The following is a 17,405-nucleotide window of genomic DNA, read 5'->3' as shown; positions in this document are numbered from 1 at the left end:
TCTTATCCTGAGCTCTATCCACACTGTCTCACTGGATAAACCCTCCAGTGTGTTCTCTCTTAGTCCCTCACCCACAATACCATGTAAAAGCTGATCTGCCATCAGACTCCTCCTGTATGTCGATCCCAATTCCCTGATTTTATAAACAGTTATCTTGCTTCTCTTTAAATCTTTATGGTCATCCAGCATCTCCACTCCTCTCAGTTAGGGATTCTAGTGTTTGTTATACAGTGTTTTGTTTGTTTTATCATTTGTGGCCTTGTGGAACAGTGCAGGCATGTACTTTGGTTTCCTGCATTCACAATTTTGTGTGCCACAGTCATATGATTATGCAAAGGCAGAGGGAGTTTAAATGAAGTAAACATGGACAGTTGGCACATTTTGCATGTCATCGTTCCCAGGGGGATGTTTGATTGTGCATAGTTAGGCTCTTAGCACGATCCAATAAAAATAAGTTAGATTTAAAGAGAGCGGTCATTGTATGAGTGGGCCAGAATTGGAGTGGGGAGTTGAGGCTTTGGCACTTCTGAGAGGTGTAGGCTGTAGGAAGATATGTTTTCCTTTATTTTTTATTTCTTCTGTATTACACATTTGGATCTGAAAGGATGCCAGAGAAGATTCTTCCCAATATCAGCATCACAAAATTGTCTTGGTGGAAGGAGAGAGAGGGCGGTCGTGGCAGCTTGTCATTCAGGTTGGAGTCCTCTGACCAGTGACGTTCACAGGGATCGGTTCTGGTACTGTCATTTGTCATCGATGTGAACAGTTTCTCTGACATTGTTGTGAACGTGATTAGTGAGTTTGCAGATGACAGCAATGTTGGTGGCAGAGTGGACAGTGAAGATTCTTTGAGAGTACAATGGGATCGAGACGACCTGGGGAAGTCGGACAAAGAATGGCAGATGGATGTTGATGTGGACAAGTATGAGCTCTTGCATTTTGAGAAGTCCAACCAGGGAAGGACCTGCGCAGTAAATTCTTGTTCCTTGGAGAGTATTGCAGACAGAGTGTCCATGGAATACAGGAACATCATTCACTGAAAGTGACAACACAGGTAGTCAGGATGGTGAAGATGATGTTTGGCCTATTTGTCTTCATTGGTCAGGGAACTGAGTTACAGGATTTGGGATGTCATATGACAACTGTAATCGTCAAAGTGAGATTGCACTGTATTGTGCACAGTTCTCGTCACCCAGCTACAGGAAGGATGTCATGAAGCTGGAAAGTGTGGAGGGAAGTTTGATGAGGGTGTTACTGACACTGGAGGATTTGAATTATTAGCAGAAGTTTGGACAGACTGGGACTCTCTTTCTCACCAGAGAGATTAAGGAGCTGTCTGGTGACCAACCAAAGGTTTACAAAATAATTAGGCAATCACTCTTTGTGTCAGGGTGGGGAAGCATAAATTTACAGGACAATTGTTTAAGGTGAAGGGGAAACATTTAAAGGCTACCTGACAGGTGGGGGGATGTGGCATGTTTGATTAGGGAGACCAACACTACAGTAATAAGTGAGGGACTTGATGAGGTCTTGTAAGTAGAGGTTTTAAATAAAATGATGAATGGTGATTTTGATGGGATTACACTGCTGGCCTCCCAATAGGCTCAGGTATTGTGGAGCAGACATGTTGGTAAATCACACAGAGGTGTAATGGGAACAGGCTTACAGCAGTCGGGCATTTTGACTTCCCCAGCATTAACCAGATTACCTTTTTATGAAAAGCTTGAGTTTCCAGGAGTAATTTGGCAGATGCAGGATCAGTTCATCCCTCAGCAGAAACAATATTCGAAAGGGAGAATGAGGCAACCATCAGCAACAACGGAAGACAAAGGCAGCATAAAGGAACATGAGAGAGCAGAGAATATCACAAAAGTTAGTGGGAAGATAAAGGATTAGTGCACTTAAAAAGAACAGAAGGTAACTAAATAGCAATATGGAGAGAACAGATGAATAATTAAAGTAACTGGCCAATAGTATAAAGGGGAATAAGGATTTCTTTCAGATATTTAAAGAGTAAAAGAGGCAAGAATGGATCAGGTTTCAGGTTTCCCATTCTCACCTTCGGAATCACATCGCTCCCTGATCCTCTTTTACACTGTTTAGTTTATTCTGTATTTCTTATTTAACTGGGCAATCTTGATCATTTAGCACAGCGTGATAAATGCATTTCAATGGTAAGATAGATAGATAGATAGATACTTTATTCATCCCCATGGGAAAATTCAACTTTTTTTTCCCAATGTCCCATACACTTGTTGTAGCAAAACTAATTACACACAATACTTAACTCAGTAAAAAATATGATATGCATCTAAATCACTATCTCAAAAAGCATTCATAATAGCTTTTAAAAAGTTCTTAAGTCCTGGCGGTTGAATTGTAAAGCCTAATGGCATTGGGGAGTATTGACCTCTTCATCCTGTCTGAGGAGCATTGCATCGATAGTAACCTGTCGCTGAAACTGCTTCTCTGTCTCTGGATGGTGCTATGTAGAGGATGTTCAGAGTTTTCCATAATTGACCGTAGCCTACTCAGCGCCCTTCGCTCAGCTACCGATGTTAAACTCTCCAGCACTTTGCCCACGACAGAGCCCGCCTTCCTTACCAGCTTATTAAGACGTGAGGCGTCCCTCTTCTTAATGCTTCCTCCCCAACACACCACCACAAAGAAGAGGGCGCTCTCCACAACTGTCCTATAGAACATCTTCAGCATCTCACTACAGACATTGAATGACGCCAACCTTCTAAGGAAGTACAGTCGACTCTGTGCCTTCCTGCACAAGGCATCTGTGTTGGCAGTCCAGTCTAGCTTCTCGTCTAACTGTACTCCCAGATACTTGTTGGTCTTAACCTGCTCCACACATTCTCCATTAATGATCACTGGCTCCATATGAGGCCTAGATCTCCTAAAGTCCACCACCATCTCCTTGGTCTTGGTGATATTGAGACGCAGGTAGTTTGAGTTGCACCATATCACAAAGTCCTGTATCAGTTTCCTATACTCCTCCTCCTGTCCATTCCTGACACACCCCACTATGGCCGTGTCATCAGCGAACTTCTGCACATGGCAGGACTCCGAGTTATATTGGAAGTCTGATGTGTACAGGGTGAACAGGACCGGAGAGAGTACGGTTCCCTGCGGCGCTCCTGTGCTGCTGACCACCGTGTCAGACCTACAGTCTCCCAACCGCACATACTGAGGTCTATCTTTCAAGTAGTCTACTATCCAATCCACCATGTGAGAGTCTACTCCCATCTCCGTTAGTTTGTGCCTTAAGATCTTGGGCTGGATGGTGTTAAAGGCACTAGAGAAGTCAAGGAATGTAATCCTCACAGCACAAGGCAGTGCACATTGCAATAGACAATAGACAAAATCAAACCAGTGTAGAACTTACACTATGAATGATCGGTCATTAGGGAGTGTAATGGGCTGGAGAGATTTAGGGGTAAATCTCTCACACACAGTTAATTGAAAGTGGTGTCACTGGTAGACAGGGTGGTGAAGAACGGGGTTTAACATGCTGGTCTTCATTAGTCAGGGGACTGAGTATATCAGTTGCGATATTATGTTACAGTTGTGTAAGTGACTGGAGGCCACACTTGTATTGTGTACAGCTCTTGTCACCGTTTTAGGAAACGGGGTTAAACTGGGGAGAGTGTAGAAAAGATTTCCAAGGATGTTTCCCGGACCTGAGGTTCTCAGTTACACAGAGGTTGGTCAGACAATGTCCGTTGTCCTTTATTCCTTGGAATCACAATCATTGATCACTGTGTTATATGACAAGGAATCTGTCATTTTATTTTGACGGCAGTACAATGCGATGAAGGTGCAGATGTGAACATTGTGTCAGCAGAACGCCAAGAGATTCTGGGAATCGCGAACAACGCGGACAAAATGGTGCAGGAACCCAGTAAGTCAGGCAACATCTCCCACCAGAGTCCTGATGAAGGGTCTCAGCCCGAAATGTCGGCTGTTTATTCCCACCATTGATGCTGCCTGACTTGCTGATTTCCGCGAGCATTGAGTGTGTATTGTGTCAGAGAGAGTGAGTTAAAGGAGCGGGCGGGTTAGACCAGTGTCACTGTGTTTGTGGGTCCGAACACATCGTAGGATTTCTCAGCGCCTCCTGTCGAAAATGAAAATATTTTTCTGTTACGGAAGCGCCCCACTCCCCAGCTCAGTCCCGAAGAGGAAATTAACCGCAAAGTTTTAATTAGATTAAATATTTCAGCAAAAAGCAGAGAACAGGTCAACGATCGGGAGAGAGAACGCGGGCAATGCAGTAATGAAACGGGTTGAAATAGAAAGTGCTGCCTTTAATCCCGATTAAACTTTCTTTCCAGCGAACATTCCGGCCTCAGGGACGGACAGGAACTAGTCCGAGTCTCCGCAGCGTCCGATTTGAATTGGAATCGGCGAGTTTTTGAGGAGAGAGAAACACAGAAAAATGAAGCCGCCGGGAGCTGACAGCAGGATGTCTCCGCCCCGTCCGCTCGCTGCCTTTAAATTGCTCTGTGCCGCCGCCTTTCGCTTCATTTCTCATTCAGTTTTGATTGTGAGAAGGATTTACCACAGTCGCCGACATGACTGAGACAGCACCCGCCGAAACGGCTCCTCCAGCCGCACCCGCCGCCGCAAAGAAGACTCCCAAGAAGAAGGCGGCTGCCCGGAGCAAACCAACCGGTCCCTCGCTGGGCGAACAGATCGATAAGATCGTGGCGGGTTGTCACGATAGGAAGGGTATGTCCGGTACGGCCATCATTAAGGCTCTGGCCGTCAGCGGTGTCGATGTGGTGAAACTTCGCCCCCAGATCAAGATGAGCATTAAGAGGAAAGTGGAAAACGGCTCCTTGGTTCAGGCCAAGGGCTCGGGTGTTTCGGGATCCTTTAAATCCGGTAAAGGAAAAACTGCCGTGAAGGTGGTGAAGAAAGCGAACAAGCCAGCGGCAAAGAAATCTGCCACCAAGAAATCTCCCAGTAAGAAGCTTGGCGCCAAGAAACCCGCGGCTAAGAAAGTGGGAGGTAAGAAACCAGCAGCTAAGAAAGCGGCAGCTAAGAAACCAGCGGCTAAGAAAGCGGCAGCTAAGAAACCAGCGGCTAAGAAAGCGGCAGTTAAGAAACCAGCAGCTAAGAAACCCGCGGCTAAGAAAGCGGCGTCGAAGCCCAAGAGCCCCAAGAAAGCCGCAGCCCCGAAGACGAAGGCGGCCAAGAAGCCGAAGTCGAAATCCGCAAAACCCAAGAAGACAGCAGTCAAAAAGTGAATTGAGAATACACCATTTGTGTGTATCTGAACCCAACGGCTCTTCTCAGAGCCACCCACATCTCAGAAAAGAGCTGATTCAGAGTGTTGTGATTCCCGCGCCGGGTCCGATTGAGTTTCCGGGGGAACATCTCACATGGAACCCGAGATTACCGGTACCTCTGACATTTGGTGCGGCCGTGCCGTCTCAGTGTCTGAAATGAGACGTGGATGCCCGAGCTGAGATTGAGAGATATGGGATGTGGGCAGTTTCAGGCCCAATTCCTTCTCCGATCCGGGAGAGAGTGACTGAGACATTGACACCAGCGGAGATTCAGCTGAGTTGATTGGGAACTGCTGAAAGCTACGCGAGAGGGGAGGGGGCGTGTTGAGAGAGGGATCCGTCTCTGAGGACGGACTGCAGCGGGGGGATATGTGATAAACTACCCGATGGCATTGCCGACGGACCTTCATTCAGGCCCCAGCTACAAAACTACATAGTTAATTTACAAAAAACACCAATACCAAAAATGTACAAGAGAGTGAAATCTAATGTAAAAAAAAACACTATTTCCTGGTAGTCACCACCCCCCGAAATCCCCCACTGTACCCCTCGCGTCGGCATGCTCCCACTCCAAGCACAGCGGGCACGAACGTATCCCCATGTCCAAAGCAAACAAAACGGTAACAGCCGCACCAGCTGTACATGACAGGTTTGTGAGAGAAGTGAAGGGCCAGATGAGACCCTGACAGGGAGGAAAGCGCGTTAATCTCTGGATGCATCCAAGAGAGAGTGAGATAGAGCTCATAGATAGCGGGGTCAAGGGATATGGGGAGAGGGCAGGGACCGGGTACTGATCGTGTATGATCAGCCATGATCACAGTGAATGGCGGTGCTGGCTAGAAAGGCCGAATGGCCTACTCCTGCACCTACTGTCCATTGTCTATTATCTCCTGTCCCTCGCTGAATTACCCTGTCTGCACAGAACTGATGCTCGGGGTCAATTACTGCAAAACCGATCGGGAAGGCAGATCGCTACTACAATAATGATCAGCAAGGTACAGCCCTTTCCTTTGCCGTGGTAGTGGCTCTTAAAAGAGCCGTTTCTTGTGTTCGGTGTGTAGGCTGGGCTTAGGCGCGCTCCCCGCGGATGCGGCGGGCCAACTGGATGTCCTTGGGCATAATGGTGACTCGCTTGGCGTGGATGGCGCACAGGTTAGTGTCCTCAAAGAGCCCGACCAGGTAAGCCTCACTTGCCTCCTGCAGGGCCATGACCGCCGAGCTCTGGAAACGCAGATCGGTTTTGAAGTCCTGAGCGATCTCCCGGACCAGGCGCTGGAAGGGAAGTTTGCGGATGAGCAGCTCGGTGGATTTCTGGTAGCGCCGGATCTCCCTCAGAGCCACGGTGCCAGGCCGGTAGCGATGAGGCTTCTTCACTCCGCCGGTGGCAGGAGCGCTCTTCCGCGCCGCTTTGGTCGCCAACTGTTTGCGAGGAGCTTTTCCGCCAGTCGATTTGCGCGCTGTCTGCTTGGTGCGGGCCATTCTGCTTCAGGAGTGAGAACACAGGCTGAAATACACGAACAAGATAGACTTAACGGGCTCCAGAACAGGCTTTTATACAGATGAGAAGGGCCGTCCCATCGATTATGATTGGCTCAACACCAACTGTCTATTAAAGGATCTAGTTGCTGCGAATGGTTTATTGATTTCATGCAGGCTGGCGGCGAATAACAATTTTCGACAAAATGGGAAACTGTTAACTGGCGGTCGGACTTTATCCAATCGGAATGCACTGTGATTGGCGCCCGATTAATTTCAAACCGCCCGCCAATTTCAGAGCACCCAGCGATGGTGCTTGATAACTTTTTATTTACAATTAATTCTATCACGGATCATGGATTTTCAGTTTCATTTAATATCTAATTCCCTCAGTTAAGATTTGAATGCATGATTACGGAATCGATTCTCTAAACGAGGGAACTGATTTTTGTCCGAGATGGACAGAATGATTAAGATCGATATGAATGCATTCAACATTTACGGTAATCACCGCCTGGAAAGGCACAATCGCAGCTATATATATTTCAAGCGGAATGATTAATCTATTTCAAATGGAACCAGATTAATATATCGACAAAAAATAATTAAAAGGTTGTGGTCATGGCTCCCTCTGTGAGGCGGTGGGTGGCTCTTAGAAGAGCCTTTGTGTTCTCGGGAGGAAGTGGGAGTTTTTCAGCCGCCGAAGCCATAGAGAGTGCGGCCCTGGCGTTTCAGAGCGTACACCACATCCATGGCAGTGACCGTCTTGCGCTTGGCGTGTTCAGTGTAGGTGACCGCATCTCGGATCACATTCTCCAGGAAAACCTTCAGCACCCCGCGGGTCTCCTCGTAGATCAGACCCGAGATCCGCTTGACGCCGCCACGGCGAGTCAGACGGCGGATGGCCGGTTTGGTGATGCCCTGGATGTTATCACGGAGCACTTTACGGTGCCGCTTGGCTCCGCCTTTGCCCAGTCCTTTGCCTCCTTTCCCTCTGTCAGACATGATGCTGCTTCACTCAGGTCGCTGCTCAGTGACAAACTTAATAATTAAATAATAATAAGTAAATTATGCCAAGTGGAAATAAGTCCAGGACCAGCCTATTGGCTCAGGTTGTCTGACACTCCGAGGGACGAGTTGTAACGTTTGATGGCCACAGGCAGGAATGACTTCCTATGACGCTCAGTGTTGCATCTCGGTGGAATGAGTCTCTGGCTGAATGTACTCCTGTGCCTAACCAGTACATTATGGAGTGGATGGGAGACATTGTCCAAGATGGCGTGCAACACGTACAGACTGGAAGATTTCTGGAAATTTGCTGATTCTCCTGCTTTAAGTTATAGGAAGTGCTTTTCCATTCCGCAAATCCCTCAGTCTGTCCCTCCCCGGCCCCATGACCAGTGCCAGCGTCCTCACACACAGCAGTTGGTGGGCGAGGGTGCAGTCACTTCCAGTGATGAGAGGGTTAATACATCAGAACAATTGTTCCTCTGGGTCGCGAGGGAAATGAAAGTCCGGTCACATAAAGGAACAGGATACATAGGCAGATAGAAGGATATACAGACCTCGCTTTGGCGCCTTCTAAGGCCAGGTAAAGTGGTGGCTGAGGAGCTGGTGCGAGGTGGGTGGGGGCTTTAGGTACGAGGATCATTGAGGTCCCGAGGGAAAGGTGAGACGGGTCCAAGGAGGGGAGCCAATATGTTTACCGGATCATTCTTCGTGCTACACGGAAGGGTTTAAATGAGCATGTATGAGGTCCTACACAGTGATTTTCGGAAAAAAGGTTAAAAAGCAGGACTTCCAGGATTGTAATTACGGAATTGTGGCCCAAACCTTGTGCTGGTGTGGTGAGAAAACAATTGCTGCTGAGGAACTGATGCAGGAGTGAGGGCTTCAGATTCATGGATCAATGGGCTCCCTTCCAGTCAGGTGGGAGACCGGGACAAACAAGGCCATTTCCATCTGAACGGAGGGGAACCAATATCCTCACCAGGAGGTTTGATGGTGTCACTTGGCAGAGTTTGAACTCGAGTAACAAGTGGGAGAATGTATGTATGACAAGACAGTCTGAAAAGAACGAGAGCTAATGGCAGGCCAATAAACATGGTGGGATTGATGGGCTGAAATAAGTTTATTTCAGCATTAGGGAGTATTATGTTGTCGGATGTTCAGGGCTGGCAGCTCAACATCTCTAGGTTTCATTGTTTTACATGTGAGTGGGGGGGAGGAGGGTTATAAGATGCAGAGGTTACCCCACTGGGAATGTCACAGCAAACGGGAGGGCTCACTTACAGAGGCAATCTACAGTCACACAGATTGGATTATAGTATTGGCCCCCAATAACCACCGGGAGGTGGAGGAACACAGAGGTTTATGTTTATGGAGAGGTGCAGAACAGAACTGTCATAGTGGGGGACTTTATCTTGCCTAGAATTGACTGCATCTTGATCAATGCTTAGGTGCTCAAGATTTCTTCAGCGATTCCGAGGAGTGTTTGAAAAATTATGTACAGAGCCCCACCAGAGGCGAGAACAGACAGGAATTAGTTCAGGGAAACGAGCCAGGCCAGCTGACGATCACAATTTATTTTGTTCGTTAGTTATGAGTAAGACAGAAGCCAAGGGGCATTGATTGGGAGCAGCCACTATCAGACAAGTCCACATCTGACATGTGGGAGTTGTTTAAAGACCAGTAGCTCAGAGTTCAGGATCAGCATGTTCCTGGAAGGAGTAAGGACATGGGTGGTAATTTAAGTGAACTTTGGATGAATGGAGAGATCCTGAATTTAGTCAGAAGGATATGGAAGGTTTAAGCAGCTAAAATCAGACTGGGTATCTTTGGAATATAAAGATAGCGGGGAAATGCTAAAGCTGGTGATAGGAAAGGCCAAATGGGGCCTCAAACTGTCCTTGTGGAGTGGGATCAAAGATAATCCCAAGGCCTTTTGATTTATATTAGTTAAACAGGGATAACCAGAGACTGGAAAGGTCCACTCAAGATTAAAGGAGGAATGATGTGGTTGAAGTTAGATGAAGTGGCTGAGGTACTAAATGAGTACATTGTGTCAATATTTACCGAGGAGAAGGAATTGAATGTCAGTGAAAACAGAGCGAGACATGCTACTGTGCAGAGACGTGTTGAGATTAAGGAGCAGGCTGCGCTGGGACGTCTGAAAAGCAATAAGATGGATAAGACTCCAAGAACTGAACGCATATATCCTACAATAGTGAAAGAAGCAAGTGAGCAGATTGCTGGGGATTTGACAAGGATCTATGTCGGGGTCCCCAACTTTTTTTGCACCGCGGACCCATTTAATATTGACAATATTCTTGCGGACCGGCTGGCGGAGATGGTGGTGGGGGGGTTTGTTAATATATACCAGAATATAGGTGAAACTATAAGTCACTTATAAGTGGCTAATTAATACACTCAATTTCGTTTCTAAAAGGGTTTATCTAAAGAATTTAATATTAAACTCACAGTGCATATTTTCCTCCCATGCATATAGTGATAAGTCAATTATAGGTCACTTATAAGTCAATAGCATCATAACATGTTAAGTAACATTTGGATATTAAACACACAGCGCATATTTTCCTCGTATGAACATATAAAATCATTGCAACACACCAATATTGGTGAATCAGTAAGAGCCCTGGGCTTGTTTCCCTGCAATAAGGCGGTCTCATCGAGGGGTGATGGGAGACCGCAATACTCAAAAGGGGTTCCTTATGTCCTGACGAAGAGTCTCGGCCCGAAATGTCGACAGTGCTTCTCCTAACAGATGCTGCCTGGCCTGCTGTGTTCTACCAGCATTTTGTGTGTGTGGTTTGAATTTCCAGCATCTGCAGATTTCCTCGTGTTTGCTCCTTATATCCAGTCTATTCCGCAATTTAGTTTTTGTTGCATTCGTTGCAGAAAACCCGGCTTCACAGAGATATGATGTTGGAAACGGAAGCAACGTTTTCAGTGCTTTCATGGCTATCTCAGGATATTCAGCCTTGACTTTGATCCAGAATGCCGGCAGAGATGTTATGTCAAACATATTTTTCAGCCCACCGTCATTTGCAAGCTCGAGGAGTTGATCTTCCCGCGCTGACATGGATAGTTGTCATTCTCCCCTGAAGTGACAAATTGAGTTCATTGAGCAGGTTAAAGATGTCACACAGATAAGCCAGTTTTGCTATCCACTCCTCGTCAAGTGTGCTGCCAGTGGTGACGTTTTTCCCGAAATAAATCTCTGTAGCTGCTCTCTTAACTCAAAAACCTTGGCCAGGGCTCTCCATCTTGATAGCCACCTGACTTCAGTGTGAAAGAGAAGGCGTTTGTGCTCTGCATCCATTTCTTCACAAAGCTACTCAAACAGATGTGAATTAAGGACTTTTACTTTGATGTGATTGATAACTTCAACAACGTCACTAAATATGCTGTTAAGATCAGGTGACATTTTTCAGCTAGCCAGCATCTCCCTGTTTATGACAGTTTGCAGACTGGCATTCAGGAGCAACCTCTTTGACTCGGGTAGTGAAACCAGACAGCCGTCCAGTCATAGCTGCAGCCCCATCTGTGCATATTCCACACAGAATGACCAGTCCGGTTTGCCTAACATGTAGTCATTCAAAGACTTGAACAGTTCTGCCTCAGTTGTGTTAGTTGGCAGTGGCAGTGCACACAACATATCCTCATGCACATCGTCTTGAAATATATATCGCACATAAACCAGCAGTGTTACCTTGTTGTTGACATTGGTAGACTCGTCGACCTGGATAGCATACCATGGTGACTCATTAAGCCGTTCTAACATCTGTGCTTCGATGTCCTCCGCTTTGTCATCGATTCTCCTTGAAACTGGAAGAGAAACCTGTGCCATCTTGTTAGCTGCAGCTTCTCTCAACAGTTCACAGCACATGTCCTTGGCAGCAGGCAGAATCAATTCTTCCCCAACAGTGAAAGGCTTCTTAGCCTTCGCAATACGGCTAGCCACTAACTATGATGCTCTCAGAGCAGCAGCATTTGTGGAGGTGGTGGCTCTCAGCACTTGCTTCTGTCCAGCTTGCTCACGTTTTTTCCACTCAAAAAACTCAAACGGTTTGTCTTTAAGTGCAGGGTGCTGGGACTCAAGATGCCGAAGCAGTTTTGAGGGCTTCATTGCCTCATTAGACAGCATGTCTCCACATCACACACAGGGGTTTGGAGCATACGAGTCACCGGTCGCAATAAAGCCATATTTTATGTGCGACTCATCATATTTTCTGTTGAAGGAAGCTTTCTTTTTTTTGTCGTCTTGGCCTCAGCTGTCTCTGCGTTGTCATCATCATTGGGCCTTTTATGTCCCCTACCACCTCTTCCAAAGAAACTCTCAAGCGACGTTTGTTTTTTACTCATACCGACTGATGACCTTGCGTGCGTTCAAGTTCAACAGTGGCGTGACAGGGAATGAGGAAAGGTGCAGCTGACTCATATCGTTTCATATCACCAAATCATATCGTTTCTTCACAGCCCGGCAGCATGTGTTTTGCGGCCCGGTACCGGTCTGCAGCCCGGTGGTTGGGGACCACTGATCTGAGACACTCCAGAGTTGTTTTGAGGTGACAGACAGGCAGGCACTCTGTGAGCCACATGGAGAGGACATTGATGGGCTCACAGAGTGCATCACTGGTTACATCAACTTCTGTGTGGACTGCAATGTTCCGGCAAGAACTGTCCTTTGTTATTCAAATAACAAGTCATGGGTAACAAAGGACATTAAGGACAACCTGAATGCTAAAAAGAGGGCATTTAGAGATGGAAATAGGGAGCAGCTGAGGACAATACAGAGGGACCTGAAAACCAAGATCAGGGAGGCTAAAGACAGGTGTAGGAGGAAGCACGAGGAAATCTGCAGATGCTGGAAATTAAGACAACACACACAAAATGCTGGTGGAATACAGCAGGCCAGGCAGCATCTATAGGAAGAATCACTGTCGACGTTTCGGACCGAGACCCTTCGTCAGGACGCTTGAGTGGAAACTCCAGCAGAACAACATGAGAGAGGTCTGGAGTGGGATGAGGACCATCACTGGGTTCCAGCAATCTAGCAACAGAGGAGCTGAAGGCAGTGTGGACAGGGACAACGAACTTAACTTGTTCTTCAACAGATCTGACACTGTGGCCCCTGCCCATCCCCCACATGATTCATCTGTTTTCGGTCCCCAACCAACACATACTCCACTCTCCCCTCCTACCCCTCCTCACAGCCCCCCACCCTGCTCTCAGGACTACACCCCTCCCCCACCTGAAACCACCACGGTGGGCTTCACAGCTGAACAGGTGAGAAGACAGCTGAAACGTCTCCACCCAAGCACGGCTGCAGGCCCGGATGGTGTCAGCCCCAGGGTGCTCAAAGCCTGTGCCCCCCAGCTATGTGGAGTACTTCACCATGTCTTCAACCTGAGCCTGAGTCTCCAGAGGGTTCCCGTGCTATGGAAGACGTCCTGCCCCGTCCCTGTACCGAAGATGCCGTGCCCCAGTGGCTCCAATAACGACAGACCGGTGGCATTGACCTCCCACATCATGAAGACCCTGGAGAGACTTGTTCTAGGGCAGCTCCGGCCTATGGTTAGGCCACACTTAGACCCCCTCCAGTTCGCCTACCAGCCCCAACTAGGAGTTGAGGATGCCATTGTCTACCTGCTGAACCGTGTCTATGCTCACCTGGACAAGCCGGCGAGCACTGTGAGGGTCATGTTTTTTGACTTCTCCAGTGTGTTCAACACCATCCGCCCTGCTCTGCTGGGTGAGAAGCTGACAGTGATGCAGGTGGATGCTTCCCTGGTGTCATAGATTATTGATTACCTGACTGGCAGACCACAGTACGTGAGCTTGCAACACTGTGTCAGACAGAGTGGTCAGCAGCACTGGGGCTCCACAGGGCACTGTCCTGTCTCCCTTTCTCTTCACCATCTACACCTCAGACTTCAACTACTGCACAAAGTCTTGCCATCTTCAGAAGTTTTCTGATGACTCTGCCATAGTTAGATGCATCAGCAAGGGAGATGAGGCGGAGTACAGGTGTACGGTGGGAAACTTTGTCAAATGGTGCGAGCAGAATCATCTGCAGCTTAATGTGAAAAAGACTAAGGAGCTGGTGGTAGACCTGAAGAGGGCTAAGGCACTGGTGACCCCTGTTTCCATCCAAGGGGTCAGTGTGGACATGGTGGAGGATTACAAATACCTGGGGATACGAATTGACAATAAACTGGACTGGTCAAAGAACAGTGAGGCTGTCTACAAGAAGGGTCAGAGCCATCTCTATTTCCTGAGGAGACTGAAGTCCTTTAACATCTGCCAGACGATGCTGAGGATGTTCCACGAGTCTGTGGTGGCCAGTGCTATCACGTTTGCTGTTGTGTGCTGGGGCAGCAGGCTGAGGGTAGCAGACACCAACAGAATCAACAAACTCATTCGTAAGGCCAGTGATGTTGTGGGGGTGGAACTGGACTCTCTGAAGGCAGTGTATGAAAAGAAGATGCTGTCCAAGTTGCATGCCATCTTGGACAATGTCTCCCATCCAATGCATAATGTACTGGTTAGGCACAGGAGTACATTTAGCCAGAGACTCATTCCACCGAGATGCAACACTGAGCGTCATAGGAAGTCATTCCTGCCTGTGGCCATCAAACTTTACAACTCCTCCCTCGGAGTGTCAGACACCCTGAGCCAATACGCTGGTCCTGGACTTATTTCCATTTGACATAATTTACTTATTATTATTTAATTATTTATGGTTTTATATTGCTATATTTCTACACTATTCCTGGTTGGTGCGACTGTAACAAAACCCAGTTTCCCTCGGGGTTAATAAAGTATGTCTGTCTGTCTGTGTCCTCAATTGCAACATATGAGGTCCCTCAGTACTGGAGTGTAGCAAATGTTGCAGCTTTGATCAAGAAAGGAAATAACAAGAATCTAGGGATCTATCGGCAAGGCAGCCTCATTTCAGTGGTGGAGAAGCTACAGGGGAGGATATTGAGGTACAGGGTTTATACACATTTGGAAAGGCATGGCCTGCTTAGGGACAATCAGCATGGCTTTGTGCAGGCAGATCACACTTGATAAAGCTGATTGAGGTTTCTGAGGAGGTGATACAGACTCTAAGATATAGGATCAGAATCAGGCCATTAGGCCCATCAAATCTGCTCCATCATTTCATCATGGCTAATCCACTTTCCCTCAAAGCCCCAAACTCCTGCCTTCTCCCTGTAACCCTTCATGATCTGACCAATCAAGAATCTACCAACCTCTGCCTTAAATATACATAAAGTCTTGGCTCCACAGCTGCCCGAGGCAACAAATTCCACAGATTCCCCACTCTCTGGCTAAAGAAATTCCTCATCTCCACATTCTACGAGGATGGTGCTCTATTCTGAGGCTGTGTCCTCTGGTCTCAGACACTCCCATCCTCCGCACATCCACTTTATCAAGGCCTTTCACCATTCGATAGGTTTCAATTAGGTCACCCCTCATTCACCTAAATTCCAGTGAGTACAGGCCCAGAGCAATCAAACGCTCTTCATATGCCAAGCTGTTTAATCCTGGAATTAATTTTGAGAATCTCCTTTGAAATGCATCCAGTTTCAGCTCATCCTTCCTAAGATAAAGGGCCCACAAATGCTCACTATACTCCAGTGAGACCTCACCAGTACTTTATAAAGTCTCAACATTGTTATGATTGGTGCAGATATTGTGGACTGAAGGGCGGGTTGCCATCTGTTCCATATTGTGTACTGACGAATATGTTTGATCTACCAGCTATTGCAGGGACATGGTTACAGAGACTTGGACATGGAATCTGACATTCCTACATGTTTACTGTTCCACACGGAATAGGCAAAATGGAAAGGAGCAGGGTGGATTTGTTCATAACGTGCTGGTGAAGGGGTGGATACAGTGCTATCAAAAGTATTCAGTCTCCTTTGGAGGTTTTCATGTTTATTGTTCTGCAACGTTGATTCACAGTGGATTTAATTTGGCTTTATTTTCCCACACTGATCAGCAGAATGGACTCTCTGGTGTCAAAGTGAAAAACAGATCTTTACAAAGTGATCTAATTAATTGCAAATATAAAACACAAAATAATTTAACTGCATTGGTATTCACCTTCTTTAAGTCAGTAATTAGTTAGATGAACCTTTATCAGTAATTACCGTTGGCTCTGTATGGATAGGTCTCCATCCGCTTTGCACATCTGGACACTGAAAATTCTCCCCATTTTTCTTTACAAAACTGCTGAAGCTCTGTCAGATTGCATGCGGTTCATGAGTGAACAGATCTTTTCAAGTCCAGGCACAAATTCTCAATTGGATTGAGGTCTGGATTCTTGACTTTGCCACTCCAGGACATTAACTTTGGTTTTAAGTCATTCCTGTGTAGTTTTGATTTTATACCTGCTGTCATTCTCCTGCAGGAAAATGAATCTTCTCCTAAGTCACAGTTCACTTGCAGACTGAATTAGGTTTTCCTCCAAGATTTCACTGTATTAGGCTGCATTCATTTTACCCTCTACTTTTACGAGCCTTTCAGGGCCTGCTGCAGTGAAACAGCCCCACAGCATGATGCAGCCTCACCATGCTGGGATGGTGTGTTTTTGATGCTGTGCGGTGTTTGACTTGCGCCAAACTTAGTGTTTAATCTGATGGCCAAAAAGGTCAATTTTGTTTCATCAGACTATAGAACCTTCTTCCAGTTGACTTCAGAGTCTTCTGGCAAACTCCAGGTGAGATTTCATGAGAGCTTTTTTCAACAATGGCTTTCTCTTTGCTACTCTCCCAAAAAGCTCTGACAGGTGAAGCATCTGGGCAACAGTTGTTGTATACACAGTCTCTCCCATCTCAGCCACTGAAGATTGTGATTTCTCTAGAGTTAGCATGTCTCTTGGTGGCCTCCCTCACTCGTCCCCTTCTTGCACAGTCACTCAGTTTTTGAGGATGGCTTAATCCTGGCAGATTTACAGCTCTGCCATATTCTTTCCATTTCAGGATGAGTGACTTAACTGTACTCCAAGGGATATTCAGTGACTTGAAAATTTTCTTGTATCCATCTCCTGAATTGTGTTTTTCAATTACCTTTTTGCAGAGCTGCTCAGAATGTTAATTTGTTTTTATGGTGTAGTTTCTCCCAGAATACTGACTACCAACAGTCGTGTATTTTTACAACAATCAATTGAGACAGATTGACTGCACCCAGTGACCTCCACTGAACTGATAATGTAATTCCTAAAACTACTTGGCTGTACCAGTGATAATTTGGGGGTGAATATTTATACAGTCCATTATTTTGTGTTTTATAACTGTAATTAATTTAAAGCACTTTGTGGAGATCTGTTTTCACTTTGACACAAAAGTCTTTTTCTCTTGATCGGTAAAACAAATGCCAAATTCAATCCACTGTCATTCAACGTTGTAAAACAATAAAACATGACAACTTTAAAGCAGCATGAATACTTTTCATAGGTACCTTACATGTAGGGACAGTGACGGTGAAAGGGGAGGGAAAGAAGACACGGAGAGGAGTGGTCTCAAGATCCTCAGGTGTTCCTTCCGATGGGATAAAGCACAAAAGGGGAAATATCAAACAGAGGTGAGAATG

The 17,405-nt window shown here is 46.6% G+C and overlaps 3 protein-coding genes across 3 annotated transcripts; 1 reads left to right on the top strand and 2 right to left on the bottom strand.

The window, feature by feature from the left end:
* The first annotated feature begins 4,537 nt into the window (after window positions 1–4,537).
* On the top strand, window positions 4,538–5,302 carry LOC140717512 (histone H1-like). Its single transcript, XM_073031087.1, has one exon. The coding sequence runs from the start codon at window positions 4,584–4,586 to the stop codon at window positions 5,259–5,261; it is 678 nt and encodes a 225-aa protein (XP_072887188.1). The 5' UTR covers window positions 4,538–4,583; the 3' UTR covers window positions 5,262–5,302.
* Window positions 5,303–6,343: 1,041 nt separating this feature from the next.
* Window positions 6,344–6,822, bottom strand: LOC140717511 (histone H3). Its single transcript, XM_073031086.1, has one exon. The coding sequence runs from the start codon at window positions 6,780–6,782 to the stop codon at window positions 6,372–6,374; it is 411 nt and encodes a 136-aa protein (XP_072887187.1). The 5' UTR covers window positions 6,783–6,822; the 3' UTR covers window positions 6,344–6,371.
* Window positions 6,823–7,472: 650 nt separating this feature from the next.
* LOC140717849 (histone H4-like) lies at window positions 7,473–7,784 on the bottom strand. The gene has a single exon (XM_073031572.1). It carries the CDS (start codon window positions 7,782–7,784, stop codon window positions 7,473–7,475), a length of 312 nt encoding a protein of 103 aa, XP_072887673.1.
* Between the last annotated feature and the right edge of the window lie 9,621 nt (window positions 7,785–17,405).

The sequence above is a fragment of the Hemitrygon akajei genome, chromosome 28, assembly GCF_048418815.1.
Source record: "Hemitrygon akajei chromosome 28, sHemAka1.3, whole genome shotgun sequence".
NCBI classification, from domain to species: Eukaryota; Metazoa; Chordata; class Chondrichthyes; order Myliobatiformes; family Dasyatidae; genus Hemitrygon; species Hemitrygon akajei.
This window is presented reverse-complemented; position numbering and strand designations above follow the sequence as displayed.